The sequence below is a fragment of the Patagioenas fasciata genome, chromosome 3 (genome assembly GCF_037038585.1).
Source record: "Patagioenas fasciata isolate bPatFas1 chromosome 3, bPatFas1.hap1, whole genome shotgun sequence".
Taxonomy (NCBI): domain Eukaryota; kingdom Metazoa; phylum Chordata; class Aves; order Columbiformes; family Columbidae; genus Patagioenas; species Patagioenas fasciata.
In genome coordinates, this window is record NC_092522.1 from 102,497,177 (window position 1) to 102,515,747 (window position 18,571).

At 35.2% G+C, this 18,571-nt stretch overlaps 1 protein-coding gene across 2 annotated transcripts in view; it reads left to right on the plus strand.

Annotated features, from left to right (window-relative positions):
- CSMD1 (CUB and Sushi multiple domains 1) overlaps window positions 1-18,571 on the plus strand; it is a 1,060,719-nt gene that overhangs the window by 717,304 nt on the left and 324,844 nt on the right. For both annotated transcript variants that reach the window (XM_065834358.2, XM_071807004.1), the window contains exons 9-10: window positions 9,488-9,612; window positions 11,166-11,287. In XM_065834358.2, the coding sequence (XP_065690430.2) occupies window positions 9,488-9,612; window positions 11,166-11,287 (247 nt within the window). The remainder of the gene's footprint in view (window positions 1-9,487; window positions 9,613-11,165; window positions 11,288-18,571) is intronic.

Genomic DNA, 18,571 nt, shown 5'->3' on the forward strand with positions numbered 1-18,571 from the left:
GGCAAATTCAGTGTCTGAGGCTGTGATGAAAGCTGTCTACTTGCTTCTTTTGTTTTCATCTTTTGTTATGTTCATTAAGAAGAAGATGAGGTCAAATGGACCCCTATGGAGAAAGGAGGAAGGTTGCTCTTCCCCTATTGAGGAAAAAAAGCAGAGACTTCAAGGTGTGTCAGAGAAGAGGGTCAAAATAAGGACATGGGAGCCTCCAGCTCATGTAGAGACTTATAAGTTGCTCAGCAGGGAACAGACAGCCAGACCTAAGAGTAAATGGAAAGGAAAACTTCATAGGAATTAGAAAGAATTGTGCAAAATTCTCTGCAACTCCAGAAAGGAAGTTAATCAAACCTGACTCCTGAATCAAGGCTCTTCAAAGCTAGGGTGTAACTGGTAGGAAAAAATTATTTAAAAATCTATTTCTGACTGACTCATTTTGGATGTTTGTCCACTTACCCTCAAAAGACTGTCAGAACTTATAAACAACTCCAACATTAAGAGAGTCAGTTATATGCAAAGCCATGGTTTCACAGAATGGTTAGGGTTGAAAGTAACCTCTGGAGATTATCTAGTCCAACCCACCTGCTAAACCAGATTCACCCAGAGTGGGTCACACAGGAATGTGTCCAGGCAGGTCTTGAATGTCTCCAGAGAAGAAAACTCCACAGCCTCTCTGGGCAGCCTATTCCAGTGCTCTGGCACCCTCAAAGTAAAGAAGTTTTCTTCATATTCATATGGAACCTCCTATACTTCAGCCTGTGCCCATCGGTGCCCAACAACAGGATGAGGGACACTGAAAAGAGTCTGGTCCCATTCTCTTGAAATCTACCCTTGAGATATTTATAAACATTGATTAAATCCTCTCTCAGTCTTCTCCAGGCTGAACAGACCCAGCTCTCAGTCTTTCTCATAAAAAGATGCTCCAGGCCCCTAATCAGCTTTGTACCCTGTCGCTAGACTCCCTTCAGTAATTCCTTGTCCTTCTCAAACTGGAGAGCCCAGAACTGGACTCAGTACTCCAGATGTGGCCTCACCAGGGCAAAGTAGAGGGCGAGGAGAACCTCCCTCTACCTGCTGGTGACACTCTTCCTAAAGCACCCCAGGATATTGTCGGCCTTCTTAGCCACAAGGGTACATTGTTGACTCATGGTCAACCTGTTGTCGATCAGGATTCCCAGGTCTTTCTCCACAACGCTGCTTTCCAGCAGGTCCGCCCCTAACCTGTACTGATGCCTGGGGTTATGCCTCCCCAGGTGAAGGACCCTACACTTGCCCTTGTTGAATTTTGTTGGGTTCTCTGCCAAGTCCTCCAGCCTGTCCAGGTCTCATTGAATGGCAGCACAGTCTTCTGGTGTGTGAACCCTTCCTCCCAGTTTGGTATCATCAGCAAACTTGCTGAGGGTGCACTCACTCTCTTCATCCGGGTCATTGATGAACAGGTTGAACAGGACTGGACCTAACACTGACCCCTGGGGGATGCCACTAACTACAGACCTCCAACCAGACTTTGCACCGCTGATCACAACCCTCTGAACTGTCCAGCCAGTTCATGATCGTCTTACCATGCATTCATCCAACCCGCACTTTCTGACCTTGCCTATGGGGACGTTGTGAGAGACAGTGTCAAAAACCTTGCTGAAGTCAAGGTAGACAACATCCACTGCTCTTCCCTTGTCTACCCAACCAGTCATACCATCATAGAAGGTTATCACATAGATCAAACTTGACTTCCCTTTGGTGAACCCATGATGACTACTCCTGATAACCTTCTTTTCCTCCACATTAGCAACTGGGTAGCAGTTAAATGTATTTTAAAAACTAATGAAGTGAAATAAACTTTTCAATGAATAGGCTAGAGAGAGACAATCTGCCCAGAAGATGCTTGCTGTTATCATGTTCCATATATTCTGATTCAACTTGGCAAGTACAGCTGTTGCCAGCAAAATTGTATGATACAAAAGTACAGCATGCACTTGCTGTTCAAAGGTCTGCTATTTCAGGCAAACAAACGTAATTTTTATCTAGATATTTATTAACACTTGATGTTTTGAGGAGAGAAACATCAGTTGGCAGAAGACTAAGTAAAAATGGGATACTAACTACTCTTTCTCAAGATGTATTAAAGTTTCTGCATTTATTCATCTGAGGGATACCTGTATACTTCCATTCTGGAGAATATTTTACTTTACTATTTTTGCAGGTATGCTTCTGTTTCTTACCTCTGCTTGGGTCTCTCCTCATAGCTATAAAGGGTGCAGAGCATACCTCATCCTCTGGATTCCTCCAAATCAAATACTTAGTTGAAAGAATTAAAGGCAGCATCTGAGATCACTTTGTTATTAGTGGAGAGAAAAAAGCATCTCTGGAAAGAGTTAACCCCATATCCTAAGTGTTCAATGGAAAATAGTGCAAACTCATACCTGAAGATGCCTTTCTCACTCCATTAACTATAGATACCAATGTAAGTTCGGCAGATTGCTGTGGTGAAGGAAGCCTGATCACAGACATAGAAGAAAAGGCTGAGAGTTCTGAGTTTGCTCAGGCTTAAGAGAATCTGATGGACCTTCTTGTTGTCTACAGAGTGTAGAGGCAGACTCTTCTCAGAGGTGGACAGTAACAGGACTACAGTCAATGGACATAAGCTGAAACATGGTAAATTACCACTAGATTCAGGATTTTTTTTTTTAATAATTAATGCTTTTAATATGAGGATGGTCAAACACTGGAGGAAGTTTCCCAGAGAGTTTGTGGAATCTCCATCCTGGAGAACAAGGCCCTGAGCCCTCTGTTCCAACCAGACTTACTTGGAGTGGGGCATTGGACTAGGTGATGTTCTCATCCAATCTAATTATTCTCTGAATCTTGTGTTCTTTATACACTGTCAGACAAGCAGACTCTCATCTAGTTATGGTCTGAGACACTGTCATTTGAACAATTGTTAAGAAACAGTAGCACATGAACTTTGACTCGCAGGGCTAAGAGCACTGATAAACTGAAAGCGGGTAAGAGAGACAATTGCTTCTTTTCCACTCTAGAATGTAGTCTGTAATTTGAAAGAGAAAGTGATCTGAGATAATTTTAGTGAAGCAGGTCCAAAGATCCAAATGTGTAAACCCCAACATAGGAGAGCTCAACAATAAAATTCCTAGCACTACATGAAAATATCAAGAAGAGGGAAAGACCAAAAGAACCTTAAAACTCAAAGTATATTTTAAGATATATGGAGGAATCTAGTGTCAAGGAACCTTGTAAAACATACATAACTGTATTTGAACACAGTCTCTTATGAATGATTGTGGGTTGAAGCTGTCTTAAATGTCTGGAGCTTGCTTATGAGCTATGCTTACTCAGCTGACAGAGCAAAGCTATTCACCTCCTTCCTTTACCCTATTCAGCCTTTGATAATATTTTCATTTCACCTGATATATCTTATTGTTCATAGTGATAAATGAATGCATAAGGTGTTAAAAAAAAGCACAAGCAATGTCATATAAGGTCTAATAAAAAAAAATCTTAATATACTTTGGTCACTTATTACTTGCATGCATATTTTTGGCCTTCAATTCTGCATAATATTGGAGAGAAACAATGAAAACTTATTTTTCTCCTAAACCTTACTGATTATCTGAAAACTGATCATGCAACAACATCTGGTTTTCATTTACCATAAACTTTTTTTTTTTTTTTTTTAAAATGTATCTTAGCTATCTTACAGTTTAGGTATCTGTTTCTAGCTTGACATTTAAATAGAGAATTTGGCTGGAATTTCGTTTTTCTTTCTCTGAAATGACAAATCAAACTCTTCCATAAGAGAAGGAAAAATAATATTTGCTGTTGCTTGCATTTCTCCAGCACAGTGAAAATACTGTGGAGAGTAAAAGAAAGGCAATGTTTTTTTCTTTTTTAAGAGGCACGTACAGACACCAGAAGCAGCTATTGTTCTTGTCAGAAGAATGACAACTGTGGATATTAACCTGAACTAAAACATGAAAATGCATATTATTCAAAATCTTTTCCAATCTACTGAAAGATATGTTGTGAGTAGGATTGATGGAAAGGCAGAGGGTTTATTTTCAAGACAGCCTGAGACCCAGCAGATTCAGTGATGACAAGTTCTTTGAAAAGGATTTCATCATTTCCAGCATAATAATGGCTTTCATTCTAATATCATAAAGCAAACAAAAAGGTATTGAAATCTTAACCTTTTCATTCTGTCCTTCTGCTACGCTTTTACTGTATTCAGTTTAGGAAGCAAGGGGTGATTTTCAGTGAAGTAAAAAAAAAATAAAAATCCAATGGCTATTTGGATCCATTTTGAGGGACAAATGGCAAGTCAGACTTTGCTAGATGAATGAGAACATAATCAATATAATTTTAGGGTCAACATCACATTTTAGTTTTATGTGAGTTCTCAAAACACTAGATTGTTTAAACAAAATCTAAAATGTATATAAACAACAACATTTTGGCTCTCCTTAAATATTATAGTGTATGTGTGACACGGTGAAAATACCATCATTTTTCACAATTGTCCCAACATTTGTATAAAAAATAGCTTCTACATTTTCAAAACAACTTTTTAAAATTGAATGAACTTTCTTATGCTTAAATATTTCTCACAGATATTTTTTGTTTTTAAAAAATGGCTTATTTCAGTCAAATTCTAAGCTGCTTTATAAAAGCACAATTTTGCTTTGATACAGTTCAAAATTAAAATAGAAAAAAAAAAAGAAAAAAGAGGAAACTATTTTATTGCCCACTTTGAAAGGTTATTATACAACAACTGGAAATTAAGTGAAGTAATAATTGCCTTTGAAATCTCAGATTAAATAAGTTAAATACTGCTTTAAAAATATGCCCCCTTTTAAAATGGAAAAATGTTGAGCAGAAGTAATGGAGAGATTCAGCAGTCTGACCATTGCTTAGAGGACTTTTATTGTAGACTGTGTGGCCCAGATGTGTTCCCTCCCGTAAGATGCTTATTTAGAGAGATCTGATTGTCTGGACACAGAACATACTCTTGTGAGTCAGCTTGCCTAAGATTTCTTAGTATCTACTCTTTTCTTAAACAGCTAAGGTTATATGATTTGATTCAGATAGGTGCAATGTATGTATTATATAACAACTATATATAGATATATGAATTTCATTATTATCAGGTTAGTTACCCAAACTTTCGATTTCCTCCACATATATTATAGTGTGACAGTCTGTTCCTCTATTTGGCAGTATTTAGAACTTTCCAACACCTTTTTTTCCTTTTTTTTTTTTTGGTAAGCCTCAGCAAAACCAAAATGACATTAAAATTATTTTCTTGAAAGTGTCAGTTGTCAGACTCATGGCATAAACTTGATTTCTCACAATATGTGCTTCAAAGAGATGATTCTTAAATGATATTAAAGCAGGCTTAGCATATAGTGTAGCTACCATGCAAACTATGTCTAGAACTATCTCACTCATTCTGGTAAAAGCTATGACTCCTCTTGTGCAGCCTACCTGACATTTAATTAGAATTCTTGAATTGAGTTTCAGAAGATTGTAGTTGTCAATGCCTATAGCTCACATTCAAGTTTCCATCCACCTTGAATTCTTGCACTCAGGAGCTTTTCAATAATTTGTGTTCTTACCTTGCTGCTTAATTTGATGGTTTTGTTAGATTTTTTTTTTGTTTCTAGTATGTTGTAGTCAGTTTATTTATTTTGTGTCACTAAGTTTGTGGTCAAACATTTCGAAATACGATATTCACAGTGTAAAATAAGTGAAGTTCACATTATTAGTCCTTAGATACAAGCTATTTACAGAATTTTGGAAAAAAAAAAAGACAATATATAGGATAATAATGAAACAAATTGAATCATCGTAAGTGTATAGATTAAATTAGCATGTAACATTTTATGTATCCATTAATAACTTTTTTTATGGTGCTGAAATGATGAAACCCGATCTAAACATTAAATCCTTCACTTATTGCATCAGGTGTCATTTTGCATTCCTCCTGATCTTTTTCCCTTCTTTCATAGAATGGTTTGGCTTGGGAGGGACCATAGAGATCATCTCATTACAAGTCCCCTGCCATGGGTAGGGACACTTTCCATTAGACCAGGTTGCTCAAAACCCTATCAAACCTGACACTGAACACTTCCAAGAATGGAGCATCCACAACTTCTCTGCCCCGCCACCCTCTTCTTGAAGTGTTTCTTCCTTATTTCTATTCTAAATCTACCCTCTTTCAGTTTAAAGCCATTACCTCTTGTCCTGTGGTAACATACCCTTGTAAAAAGTCCCTCTCCAGCTTTTTGTGGGTCCCATTTAGGTACTGAAAGGCCACCACAAGGTCTCTCTGGATCCTCCCCTTCTCCAGGCTGAACAACCCCAGCTCTCTGAGGCTGTCTACAGAAGAGAGATGCTCCAGCCCTCATCTTCATGGCCCTTCTCTGGAATTGCTTAATCAGGTCCATGTCCATTTTATGTTGGGGCCCCAGAGCTGAACACAGTACTCCAGGTGGGGTATCATGAGTTGGGTAGAGGGGGAGAATCACTTCCCTCAACCTGCTGATCATGCTTCTTTTGATGCAGCTCAGGGTATGGTTGGCTTTCTGGTCTGCAAGTGCACACTGACAGGTCATATTGACCTTCTTGTCAACCAATATCCTTTTCCTGAGGGCTGCTCTTACTTTGTTCTCTGCCCAGCCTGTATTTGTGCTTAGGTTTGCCCTGACCCATGTGCAGGACTGCACACTTGGCCTTGTTGAACTTCATGATGTTTGTACAAGTGCACCCCTCAAGCCTGTCACAGTCCCTCTGGATGGCATCCTTTCCCTCCAGTGTGTTGACTGTACCACAGAGTTTGGTATTGTCAGCAAACTTGGTGAGGATGCACTCAGTCACACTATGTTGCTGACAAAGATGTTGAACAGTGCTCGTCCCAATAACAACCCTGAGGAATGCCACTTGTCACTGATCTCCACTTTGACACTGAGCTGTTGACCTCAAAACTTTGAGTGCGACCAACCAATTAATTATCTACCAGGTGGGCCATCTGTCAAATCCACTACACTCCAATTTAGAGACAAGGATGTAATTTAGGACAGTGTCAAATACTTTGCAGAAGTCCAGGTAGGTGACATCAGTTTCTTTTTCTTTATCCACCAGCACTGTAACCCTGTCATAGAATGCCACCAAATTTTTCAGGCACAATTTGCCCTCAGTGAAGCCATGTTGACTGTTACCAATCATCTCTTTATTTTCCATGTGCCTTAACATAGGTTCAAGCAGGATCTGTCCCATGATCATGTCGGGCACAGAGGTCAGACTGACTGGCCTGTAGTTCCCCAGGACTTCATTTTTTCCCTTTTTAAAAATGGGGATTATGTTTCCCCTTTTCCAGTCAGTGGGAACTTCACAAGACTGGCATGACTTCTCAAATATGATGGATAGTGGCTTAGCAGCTTCATCCCGGAGTTCTGTAGGGACCCATGGATGCATCTCATCAGGTCCTAAGGACTTGTGCACTTTCAAGTTCCCTAGATGGTCTCAGACCTTATCTTCTTGTACAGTGAACAGTTTCTCTTTCTCCCAGTACCTGCCTTTGCCTCCTGCAACTTGGGCAGTGCGGCTAGAGCGCTTGCTGGTATAGACTGAAGCAAAAAGGTTGTTGAGAAACTCAGCTTTCTCCAAATCCTAGGTAACCAAGTCTCCAGTTTCCTTCTTCTTTCCCTTTTTTCTTACTTCCTTGGGGGTAATAAATAGGTATGTTAAATTATAAATTGCATTTGCAGACATGCAACAGTTATACGTTTCATTTCACTCTAAATTTTTGTACAGGGAAATATTGAAGTTTTATTGTTGGCTCACACAGTGTTACACCTTTAGGAAAGTCTTTATCCAATTTGATTTTTAAATACTACAATACTCAATTTACATTTATGACAACTAGTTAACTGGTTGTTTTTTTTCCTGTTTCCATAGAACAAATTTTCAGAGCTCATAATTTTAGAAAGTGTGAGAAAACACATTCAAAAGTAGATGTTTAGAGCATTAAAATGTCTTAAGAATTTCTTTACCATTAAGAGAAAATAATTGTTTACTAATTTGAGGCATGTATTTGGAATCGTGCTTGGTCTATTTTTCTGAGGTTTTAAAGAATATTTTGAAAGATAGTAGCTCATGACAAATATAAAATAAATACAATTTTAGAAAATTTTATTACTCTTCAAGGATTTCATGCGTTATTCATGAACTATGTAAGAAAAAGGCCAATATTTTCCCTGTCCTGATTTTATGACATTTAATGGCTCAAGAACCAAGTGTTAAGAAAAGTAGTTTTTCAAGCTTTTCTAGATTTGGAGTATCACATTCCAATTTAAAAATAATAATAAAAAAGATATTAAAAGGATCTTATTAAAGTTTTGTGAAAGAACTATAGAAGTAAATAATACTAATGATATATAATATTGTTTGTCTTCATGAAATCCTGTGAGAAACTAACAGTATACTTGTTCCTGAAGGGTAGGAATGAACTGGATGGTAGTGAATGAGATTACTTTTACTATTCTTCACAGTACGATTTTAACCATTGAGCTTTCTGACTGCCATCTAGCAATCCCCTGGTGTTTAGGACTCAATGACTTAAAAAGACCAAACTGAGAAATCTGCTTCATCAAGATCACTTAGTTAACAACATGGGATTATCACATACGGATTTAAAAGTGCAGGAAAGCTAACAACAAAGCTAGTTGATTATGATAAAGAACAAAGAATGTTACAAATAATGAATGGAAGCAGAAATGTAAATACCGTTTAGGAAAGCTCTCTTTGAGATACACAATAACTATATAAAGTTTCTAATTCTACGTAAATATTGGTCATCATTGTTCAGAAAAAAAAAAAAAAAGAGAAAAGTTACAAATCATTCCAAAGAGACACGGTTCAGAGTTACAATTGTAACAATCATAGTTCAATACTAATAAAAATATCATGTAGAATAATTTTTAACATGAAATCTCAATGAAGTCAGGAATATTTAATGATTAATTACAGTTTGTTTAAATTAATATTTCCTGGTTGTACATGTTGACAAATTACCATATCTAACTGCTTATTCTCTCATTTAAGAGCATGAGCTCTTAAATTATTTGTGAAGTAAGTTTTGATGCCTGAAAGAATAGTAATTATGTATTTTCTTAAAACATATCTCTATGCATTCATTGATTCATTGAAGCCAGAGTTTAAAGAATTTAACTTAGTATCACAATTGCTTTAGATTCCTGGCCTTATTTCTTTAAAAGGTGGACAAACTTAGTACTAGACCTGTTCTTTATACTATAAGTTGTTTTTTATTAATATAGTGATGATGGAGTAGAATTTCCCACCTTAGTTTCTTTGTTTGGTCCTACAAAAATTGTCATTTGGTGACGTTTATATTTCTTCAGGGAGGGTGTAATATTTAAAATACATTTTAAGTCTTTCTTTCTTCCTCTCATTTTTCTTACAGGGTGGGTGCAAATGTACAGTTTTCTTGTGAAGATAATTATGTGCTGCAAGGTTCTAAGAGCATCACTTGTCAGAAAGTGACAGATACATTGGCTGCCTGGAGTGACCACAGGCCAATTTGCAGAGGTAGGTGATACATTCTTTGGGACTTTTCCTGAAGTTTCAAAGAGTAATTTTTAATTTCTGTCTAGAAATGCAATGGCATGATGTTCAAACCAAAACAAACAAACAATCTATATTAAATATATCATATATATTTTGTCTATTTATATATAATTATATGGATCCAAAGATCTTTCTGTAGCTTGAAACACAAAGATTCAGAAACAGTATCAATTTAGGGACCTAATTTCCTGTTAATAGTTTTCATTTAGCTTAATTTTCTTTTTGTCATGTTAAACATGTTTTAAGTAGAACCAGTTTGTGAGGTTTAGGTTAAACTTTTCCAATTCACAGCCCACTTGCTGTCAGGGTAGTGTGAAAAACAGAGAAGGCCTTGATGTTGTGCAAGCACTGCTTAGGAATAGCCAAAACATTAATGTGCTATCAGCACTATTCTAGTTACAAAACTAAACCACAGCACCATACAAGCTGCTGGGAAGAAAGTTAACTCCAATCCAGTTAGACCTAATAAAAAAGTCTATAAAGGCTCTTGGATAAATTATTACAAGCTGTGTGTAACATGGGTAATATTACATAGGCATATGCATGTAAAGACTGGACATGGTAAAAAAAGAAACAAATAAAGAACATACCTCCTGCTTTTTGCAGAGCAGCAAAGCAACTGTGATTCATAAGTGTCTCTTTAACTGAGTGTCTCTGCAGCTTGGTGTATCTAAATGAAAAATCTAAATATACCTTTTCAGTACTTAGTTTCACACTACTGCAGAATAACATGTCCACACAACTCCACAGCACACTGTTGTTTGTTGTTTATTTTTCATCTCCTGAACTTTTTCTTGTTTGTTAATACATTACAGAAATTATCTGAAGTAATCTCTGCATGATAAAAATAGTGCTCACCAGAAAGGGAGCATTTGGTTCTGAATTATCTGTGTGTTATTACTAGTGTTTGCTGTTCCTTCCAGTTTATTAGCTGCAAATACCTCTATTATGCTTTAGTCCCTCTAGTAAGCATCTAACAAAATAAGATAAATTAGTCCTATACTTCCATTAAAACCTCAGTTGGAAAAACAAGTTACTCATCAAGCATACTTCCAAAATTGGAGATGAAATTTCACAAGAGTCTGAGGTAAAGTCAGCCAGTCTCTAAAAGTTTTTTGTTTTTTTCTATATACAGATAAACATTCCTTAGGCTGATGGTGTATAATTTTGGTTCAATATTACAACACTGCAAATGGATGGTGGGAAATGAAAGATACAAGTTTTATTTGTAGTCCATATTATTCACAGTCATTTACTGACCTTCAAGATGCCAATATTCATGATGGTCATACCAAGCATTTAGTAATAAAGTACACAATACGAATAACTGTTTTTCCCATTTTTTTAAATTATCATCCACTCAAAGTAGAAAAGCTGATAAACTACATGGAACTACTGTGAACTTAATGACTTCAAGTCATTAAGACTTACTGAAGAAGCTGAACTTTGCATCTACCTCAGAATGGTGACTAATAAAGTTCAAAAGTAATCTGATTTGTTGTTTTTCATTTTAGCTAGAACATGTGGTTCTAACTTACGTGGGCCAAGTGGGGTTATTACATCACCAAATTATCCAGTTCAATATGAAGACAATGCACACTGCGTGTGGGTCATTACAACAACTGATCCAGAAAAGGTACACTTTTTCTCTTTGTCTCAATTAAAATGGTAGAATTTTGGGTCTGTCTTAAAATTATTGCATACATATTTGCATGAATGCATGAACACATACAAGTGTATATGTTCATTTCAACACAAAAATGACCAGAGCATAGATGTTAATAAAATATACTGGGCACTAGAAAAAATATATAAATCCAAAAATGTGCACTCATATTAATAACTCTCATTTAAAGTTTCCAAGTTAAAAATAGATTTTCTAATGAAATACATAAACTCATATTCAAAGCCACATATTTTTAGATTAGTTGATAGTGGATATTTCAAGTTGTATCTTGTTACTTGCTCATTGTTGAATCTTAGCATAAAAAACAGATCTAGATCTAAGTACTTTTTAGGTATTTTACTACTTACCACTTTTCTCAATCCACTGTTTTCCAATACTGAGTCTAAATACATGACTATGAATAATTATACACAGTAGTAATAATTAAATATGCTGTGATACATTTTTACTTTTGTTCCTGTAAAATCAATTTACTTTCTCAAAAAAAGGACAGAGAAACCCCTATCCATGGGAAAGAAAAAAAAAAATTCATTTATATTTTACCTTTCTGTAACAAAATGCTGAATAAATGATTTCCAGTAAGTTGAACAATGTGCAATCTATATGTGCTTCATAATTACAACATGTGTATTTCCTATGCAAGTTTTTGGAAGACTCTATTCTTGACTTCTTTAATATAGTTAAGGAAAAAAATGTTTATCTTACCATAAATTAATGCAAATGTTTAGTTACAGAAAATACCATTTTTCTGCATGCTCTCATAGCATATTGATGAGATGTAAATGCTCTTTCTTTGCAAAATCAGTCGAGCTCACTTTTACTTAAAACCAATTCGCTGCCTTAAGAAAGGCATATATTCAGGAAAAAAAAGGCAAAAATACAAACCTATCACATCATGGAACATTTTGCTGTAGCAAGACTTCTCTTTGAAATAAAGGACTTCTTTAGTTCCAAACTGAGCTGCTATATTTCATTTAATATCATAATTAGATGTGAGTATTTGTCACTGAATGACCTTTGACTTTCAAGTCATTAAATTTTATAGAATTTGCATTTTGCACTTTGCATTTTTAAAATATGAACAAGCATTTAAAATCTGAAAAAGGTCCGACAACTACATCTATTCAAATTTGTAGTGAGTAATATGTAGTCTCTGATTCTGCAAAATGCTGTATAATTTTAGAAGAGAAAATTTAAGCATGCTTCAAAGGAAAAGAAGTGAAATTACTAATAGAAGAGACTCTTGACATCTTAATGGTTTCTATATTCAAAAGTGTTCCATTAATTTTTAATTTTTATTTTTCTTCTCTTGCCTTTGCAAGAATGTTATTTAAGCATTGCTTTTCATATTTATTACAAAATGAAATTAATTATCTGATTTCAAGGAAGTTTAAGCATAATACAAAAATTGGTACTGACTGTTCAGTGATGTTTATTAAATTGTACAATGTATGTTTTCTATGGAGGTTCAGACTTACTTGCCAAAAACACTACACCTCGGTCTACTACAATAACAAATAAGTTCCATTCATTCTATACAATGTATGTTTCTCAGTGGATTTAGGAATTTTAGTAGGGCAGAGTTTAATGAGGTTGCTGTGGTTTAACTTGTTACTCTGTTCACTGGACTCAAAAAGGCACTTTTAAGTAGTATTCTGTGGGCAGGTTGATAGTGCATAAGTCACAAGAATACATGGAAAGATTCACACACCCAGACAGATCAGTTATTTTGTTATGTTCAAAACAATGAGGTATAAGTACAATACTTGGAGCTTGCTTTCACCCAGCAGAAAGTCCACACTACAACATCCAGCTGGGTGGAAGGTAAAGAGATATGCTAACAGTCATGTTGATGATCACAATGTAAGAAAAAGAGGTGGAGTTTCAGGTCTTCAGTTCTAGACAGTATGAGCTATAGGGAATTAATTTTATTTTTATTAATCTTGGCTTTGTTTAGCAGTGCAACAAAGGGTAATTATTTCCTTAACTTCATGTATCTTGGAAAGATGTATTTGCTTTAGGTTCATGATGATCATTGCGTATGTGAAGTCTTAAAAGCAAACATGTTTAAAGCTTACAGTATCCTCAAGTTGCTTTCACATAAAGCCTACATCATCTTTATCATTATCTATCAATACAAATCTGATATTGGGACTTCTCTCCCCAAATAACTGAATCTAGATTTAACACATATCCTTTTGGATAATAAAAGATATGAATAAAAATACTTCTACTTTACAGACTGTCTGACTGAAATGGAATTTTTATCCTATTTCTTTCTAAAGAAAAATATCTTACTAGCATTTTGAAACCTGTGAATTTAAAAACAAAACAAAACAAAACAAAACAAACAAACAAACAAACAAACAAACAAAAATGAAAAACAATTACAGAAATAATATCCAGGTTTCCAAAATAATGAGTTGATTTTAAGATGTACTGGTAGTTGTGCAGATTTTCATCCCTGACTTTTGTTGGAGTTATGAATGACAGAACTCTTGAAAATTGAACTGTATATTGAAGGTCTGATTTTAAGATTAGATTGAGGAGCCTACTCTTTTGCTCTTCAGATTTGAAAATATTTATCAGAATTCTTAGGTTCTGTGTTTGATCTTTTTTCCAAGAAGGTAGACAGTTCATGACATTTTGTTACTGTGTATTTTATATCACTTTTGACCTACTTAAGCAGTGATTTTTTGTCCTTTTATCAGGTTAGTATACACACAACTTTTTACAAGACAAGACAGTATTTCCTCTTAACATAATATTCAGTGCAGTTTGAAGAACATAATGTGCTGGCATATTTTAAGGAATCTTTTTTTTTTTTAATTATATATAACATTTTAAAGTTTTGTATTCTGGTGCTAGTGGGAGGAGATTTTTAATGCCAATTCAAAATTAAAACAAATTTAAACTTCCTATGGGCATAGTAGCATATTTCCAGCTTTTAACCAACCATATCAAGATTGGTTTTAGTTAAATCTTTTTCTAACATTTATTTACATTTTTTGAGCAACACAAAAATCTAACTTAAGCTTGGTTCTTCTCCTGTTCAAAGGAATTTCTGTTAATGCTCTGCTTATTTTGAAGAGTTGATTTTCTTCCCTTAACATTTAATTGTTTCCTGTGGGTCCCACTATTGTAACTTGTGATCAGCATCCTACTGAGTCATTTATTACACTTTTAGTGCTTGCAAATACAACTTTATGGTGCTCTTCTGACTCTCTGTCAAGTACATGCTGTAATTCTTGATAACTCTAGATTGGTTTAGATATTCTGTTCTACAGTTTCTCAACTTCCAAGAATCAGCTACTTTGGACTATTCTTGTGAGGGCTTACTGATCTGTTGTCTTTATCTCTTTCTTGCTGTTAGCATAGTCTTTTCATTATGTTCTAAGCATGGCTCTATCCCTTGCTGTTTCAATTCATTCTCCAGGCTGTGGGATTTTTTGCAAGACTTACTACTTTGGATTTCCTGCTGCTTTCTCTATTTTATGGTAACACTGCTAGATGCAAGGGCTTCAGTTTTCAACTTCAGTGTCTATAGGAGGGCAAGGTTTTGTTGTTTCAGCAATGATACCTAGTTTTACACAATATTTTTTCTGATTGCAGATTGTTGTATAGTAGATGTGTCATGGGCTGCAATAGTTCTAAGTTTAATGACCTGGTAAATAAAGATTATGTCCCAAGTTTTTTTTTGTTTTTTTTTTGTTTTTTTTTATCCTTTAAGAATGTACTTTCTCTACAGCACGAAGCATAGATATTAACTATGTGGCCTAACAACTTTTTTCATTCTCTACAAAAACGTTATTCACTGCAGTTGCCACAACTGAACACATTGGAATTCATTAGAGGGAAGGAAGGACACTTCACATAGGGTTTTACAGGGCCATGCCTTCAGGTTTTTGTAAAAAATCAAACTATACCTTAATGCACTGTCATAAAATGGTATTTCTGATTTATTGCCTTTCAAAGCACATACCTGGGGAACTTAAGGTATCTTACTCAGGAAAACCTTCCTCAGTCCACAGCTAGGAAATCCATATAATCATAGGATACATCCAATTGGGGAACATGCCAGAGCAGCGACAAATATTCCATCACTGCCTCCCAAGATGACAACCAGAAGGCCAACCACCTCAAGGGTACACATGGCTGCAGTAGATCTTTCTGCACCCCTCATGAGAAACCCACATGCTTGAGTACTTCCCTGAAGTGTCTATACACCAATGCATGTAGCGTGGGGAATAAAAGGACAAATTAGAGTTCTAGGGCAGTCCAAGAGAGCTGGCTAATAGTCAAACATCACTTCCTCCAGGCTCAAGACCGACACAACCCTATGAGCAACAAATCAAGTAAAGGGATTAAGAAGCCAGCATGGATGAGTAAGGAACTTGAGTGATGTTTGTGTAATGTGGAAAAAGGGACTGACCACCTGGGAGGAATATAAGGAGGCTGTTAGGCTCTCAGGATAGATTTAAGAGTGGAGGAAAACAGCATTTTGAATTTAGAATTGACTCATTTCTACATCTTATGCCATGTACATCACACAAGTGCACATCATACACTAAGAATGCCCTGATAGGATGATTTCCCATGGTGTATTGAAAATCGAAGCACAGTTTTGTATACTCTTTTGTCTTTTGCACAGTGTTAAAACTGAATTCTGCGCCATATGTAAATGTCATATTTAAATTTCAACATCTTTGTTTTTTATTTGCTGAAACAGTGTCTTTAATTTTAGAAGGATAAGACATCATTAACAAAGGATTCACACAGTTTAGAATTAACACTATTAAGGTCTCATTTATTAAAAAAGCAAAAAGTGGTTAAGTTCCCTCCTGCTTTAAAATGGGCTCACGTATTTTTTTTTTTCCTAATTAAGCAGTATAATTTAAACCACAAAGCATAACTAAAACAATTATATAAGAAAGCTACTGTTGTAGTGTGAGGATGAGATTTTAAACTTCCACTGTCCTAAAATCTTGTACAGGACTTCCAGGGTAGCTCTGATTCTCTACAGTCTTACATATATTTTAAAAAACAAACAAAAGTGCCTGTGTATTTCAATATAATGTGCAAAATGTGCTTAGAAGCCTCCTGGAGCAATAATCTCATATAAAGCTCACTACAGTATATGTTCATCCTCAATTTGAATTTAAACACATAAACTATAACACTTATTTCTATATACATACAACTGACATTAGAAAGAAAAATACATATATTGCACAAAAGCAAGCACGGTGGTTTTTTAAAAAATCATGTATTTGTGGGGGTTTTTTTGTGTGTTTTGTATGTACGTATTAGAACATTATGATTTTGCTAATAATGCTGATGTTTCTACATTACAAGACATCATGTGGATGAGATGTAGTAACATAGCTTCTGTATAATATTTTCTTAATAAGTTTACTGAAACTCTGTTGGATGACACTGTAACACAAGTAGGGCTGGAACAGAAGACTCAGTTTTGGAATTACAGACTTTTAGGATGAAACTTGTTTTGCACATATGGGTGCTGAATGTCTAACTCCAATTATACTTGATACAGATCCGTCAAATAGTCAGTAGATTCGAAACAGTGCGTCAGCTCATCCTAAAGCAGTCCACTAGAGGCTGATCACCAAAATTACTGTTTGGGTTTTATTCACCCTCACTGGATCAGAATAAATGGGATTTAGACATTTTAAATTTCAACATATCATGTTTAGTATATACACAACTTCGTGGAATAAAGTATGTTATTTTAGGTGAAGAACATGTCTCACAGATTGAATGGGAAGTGTCCCATAATGGCCATACGTTGAACGAAGAAGCATACCTTTGGTGTAGGAGTATATGAGACTTAACTAAAAGAAAGTTAAAAAAAAAAATGTCTCTCCTACATTAACAGAACCATTTCCAAGTGTGAGTCTTTTAGTCTAACTGATATACCCAAATCAAACCACTTTCTATATTAATTTTAAATGTCTCATTGGTGCATCCATTACAAGAACTTTACCTCTTGCTATCTTTAAAGACTGTTAGAGGTAATGATGGAAGAGGGACATTTGGGATTGGTACTCATCTCATTATGAAAGGATCCAAGCACAAATTTCCTGCAGTACAGGAAAGTACTGTATTTCCTATTTTGTAGGGAAAGCTAACTGAATTAACATATTTAATGCTTCTGGCATAATTTATGGTGATATTTGTTTTATTTATTTTTCTCAGATGATTTTTAACATTAAATGCAGAATCATATTCAACTCTGAAGTTTTTCTCTCCTGAGACAAATGCTGCAAATACAGCCTGACAGTTATATTCCCTGTTGCTTACTTTTCCTCTGACCTTCCTCTTTCCATGCTGTTTTTGAATGAAGGAGAATAACTACTGAGCCTTATGTGTGTTGAGTATCTCAGATTTGCTTTGAGGATATCAGCTAGGTTTACTTTACAGAGATTTAGCTGTGGGGTATGAATTTTATGAGCCTTGGCTGGATGACATACTAAGGTGGAAATGACAATTTAGGGGAAAACAAAAAATTGAGACTTTTAGAAATAAATTATAGAAGCATGCACATGAAGGAATGGAAAAGGAGAGATAGTAATATATTTACTGTGATGTTGTCTTTGATTTTACAATAAATCCATATTTAAAAAAGACAGTTGGAATATATTAGCTGGTAATTTAACTCTCAAGACAAACAAAAGATTCAACCTCAAAAAAAAGGGAATGTATTAGAATGTGGCAAAGTCTTCATTGGCAAGATTAAGCCATCTGTTATAAGGCTTAATGGAAGCTATTAAAAAAAAAAAAAACAAAAAAACAAAAAAAAGACCCTCAAAACCTTCGAAGTTATCAAGAAAATTTTATTAAATACAAAGGTATGACATTTTAAAATTTCTAATACTTCTGTTTCTTCGTGTTCTAATACCAGGTCAAAGCCAAAGAAAAAAGAATTTTCCATTCCAAAGAGGGCAATATGTAATATTTTCACTGTGATATGTTTGTACTGTATCTGCATGGGTAAGAATTATACAAATCCATTATTGTCATTATTTTGTTGAATACTTACTGCAGTGAAAGTGATACATATTTGCCTTTCTTATAGGTACACTTTTCCAACCTGAATGGCTGTTATATTCTTCATTATTTTAGCCTATATCTTGCAAATCAAAAACATGCTATTCTTTTTTTAATTTGTTTACTTTATAGCTAAAACATTAGCAAAACCAAACCAAAGCAACA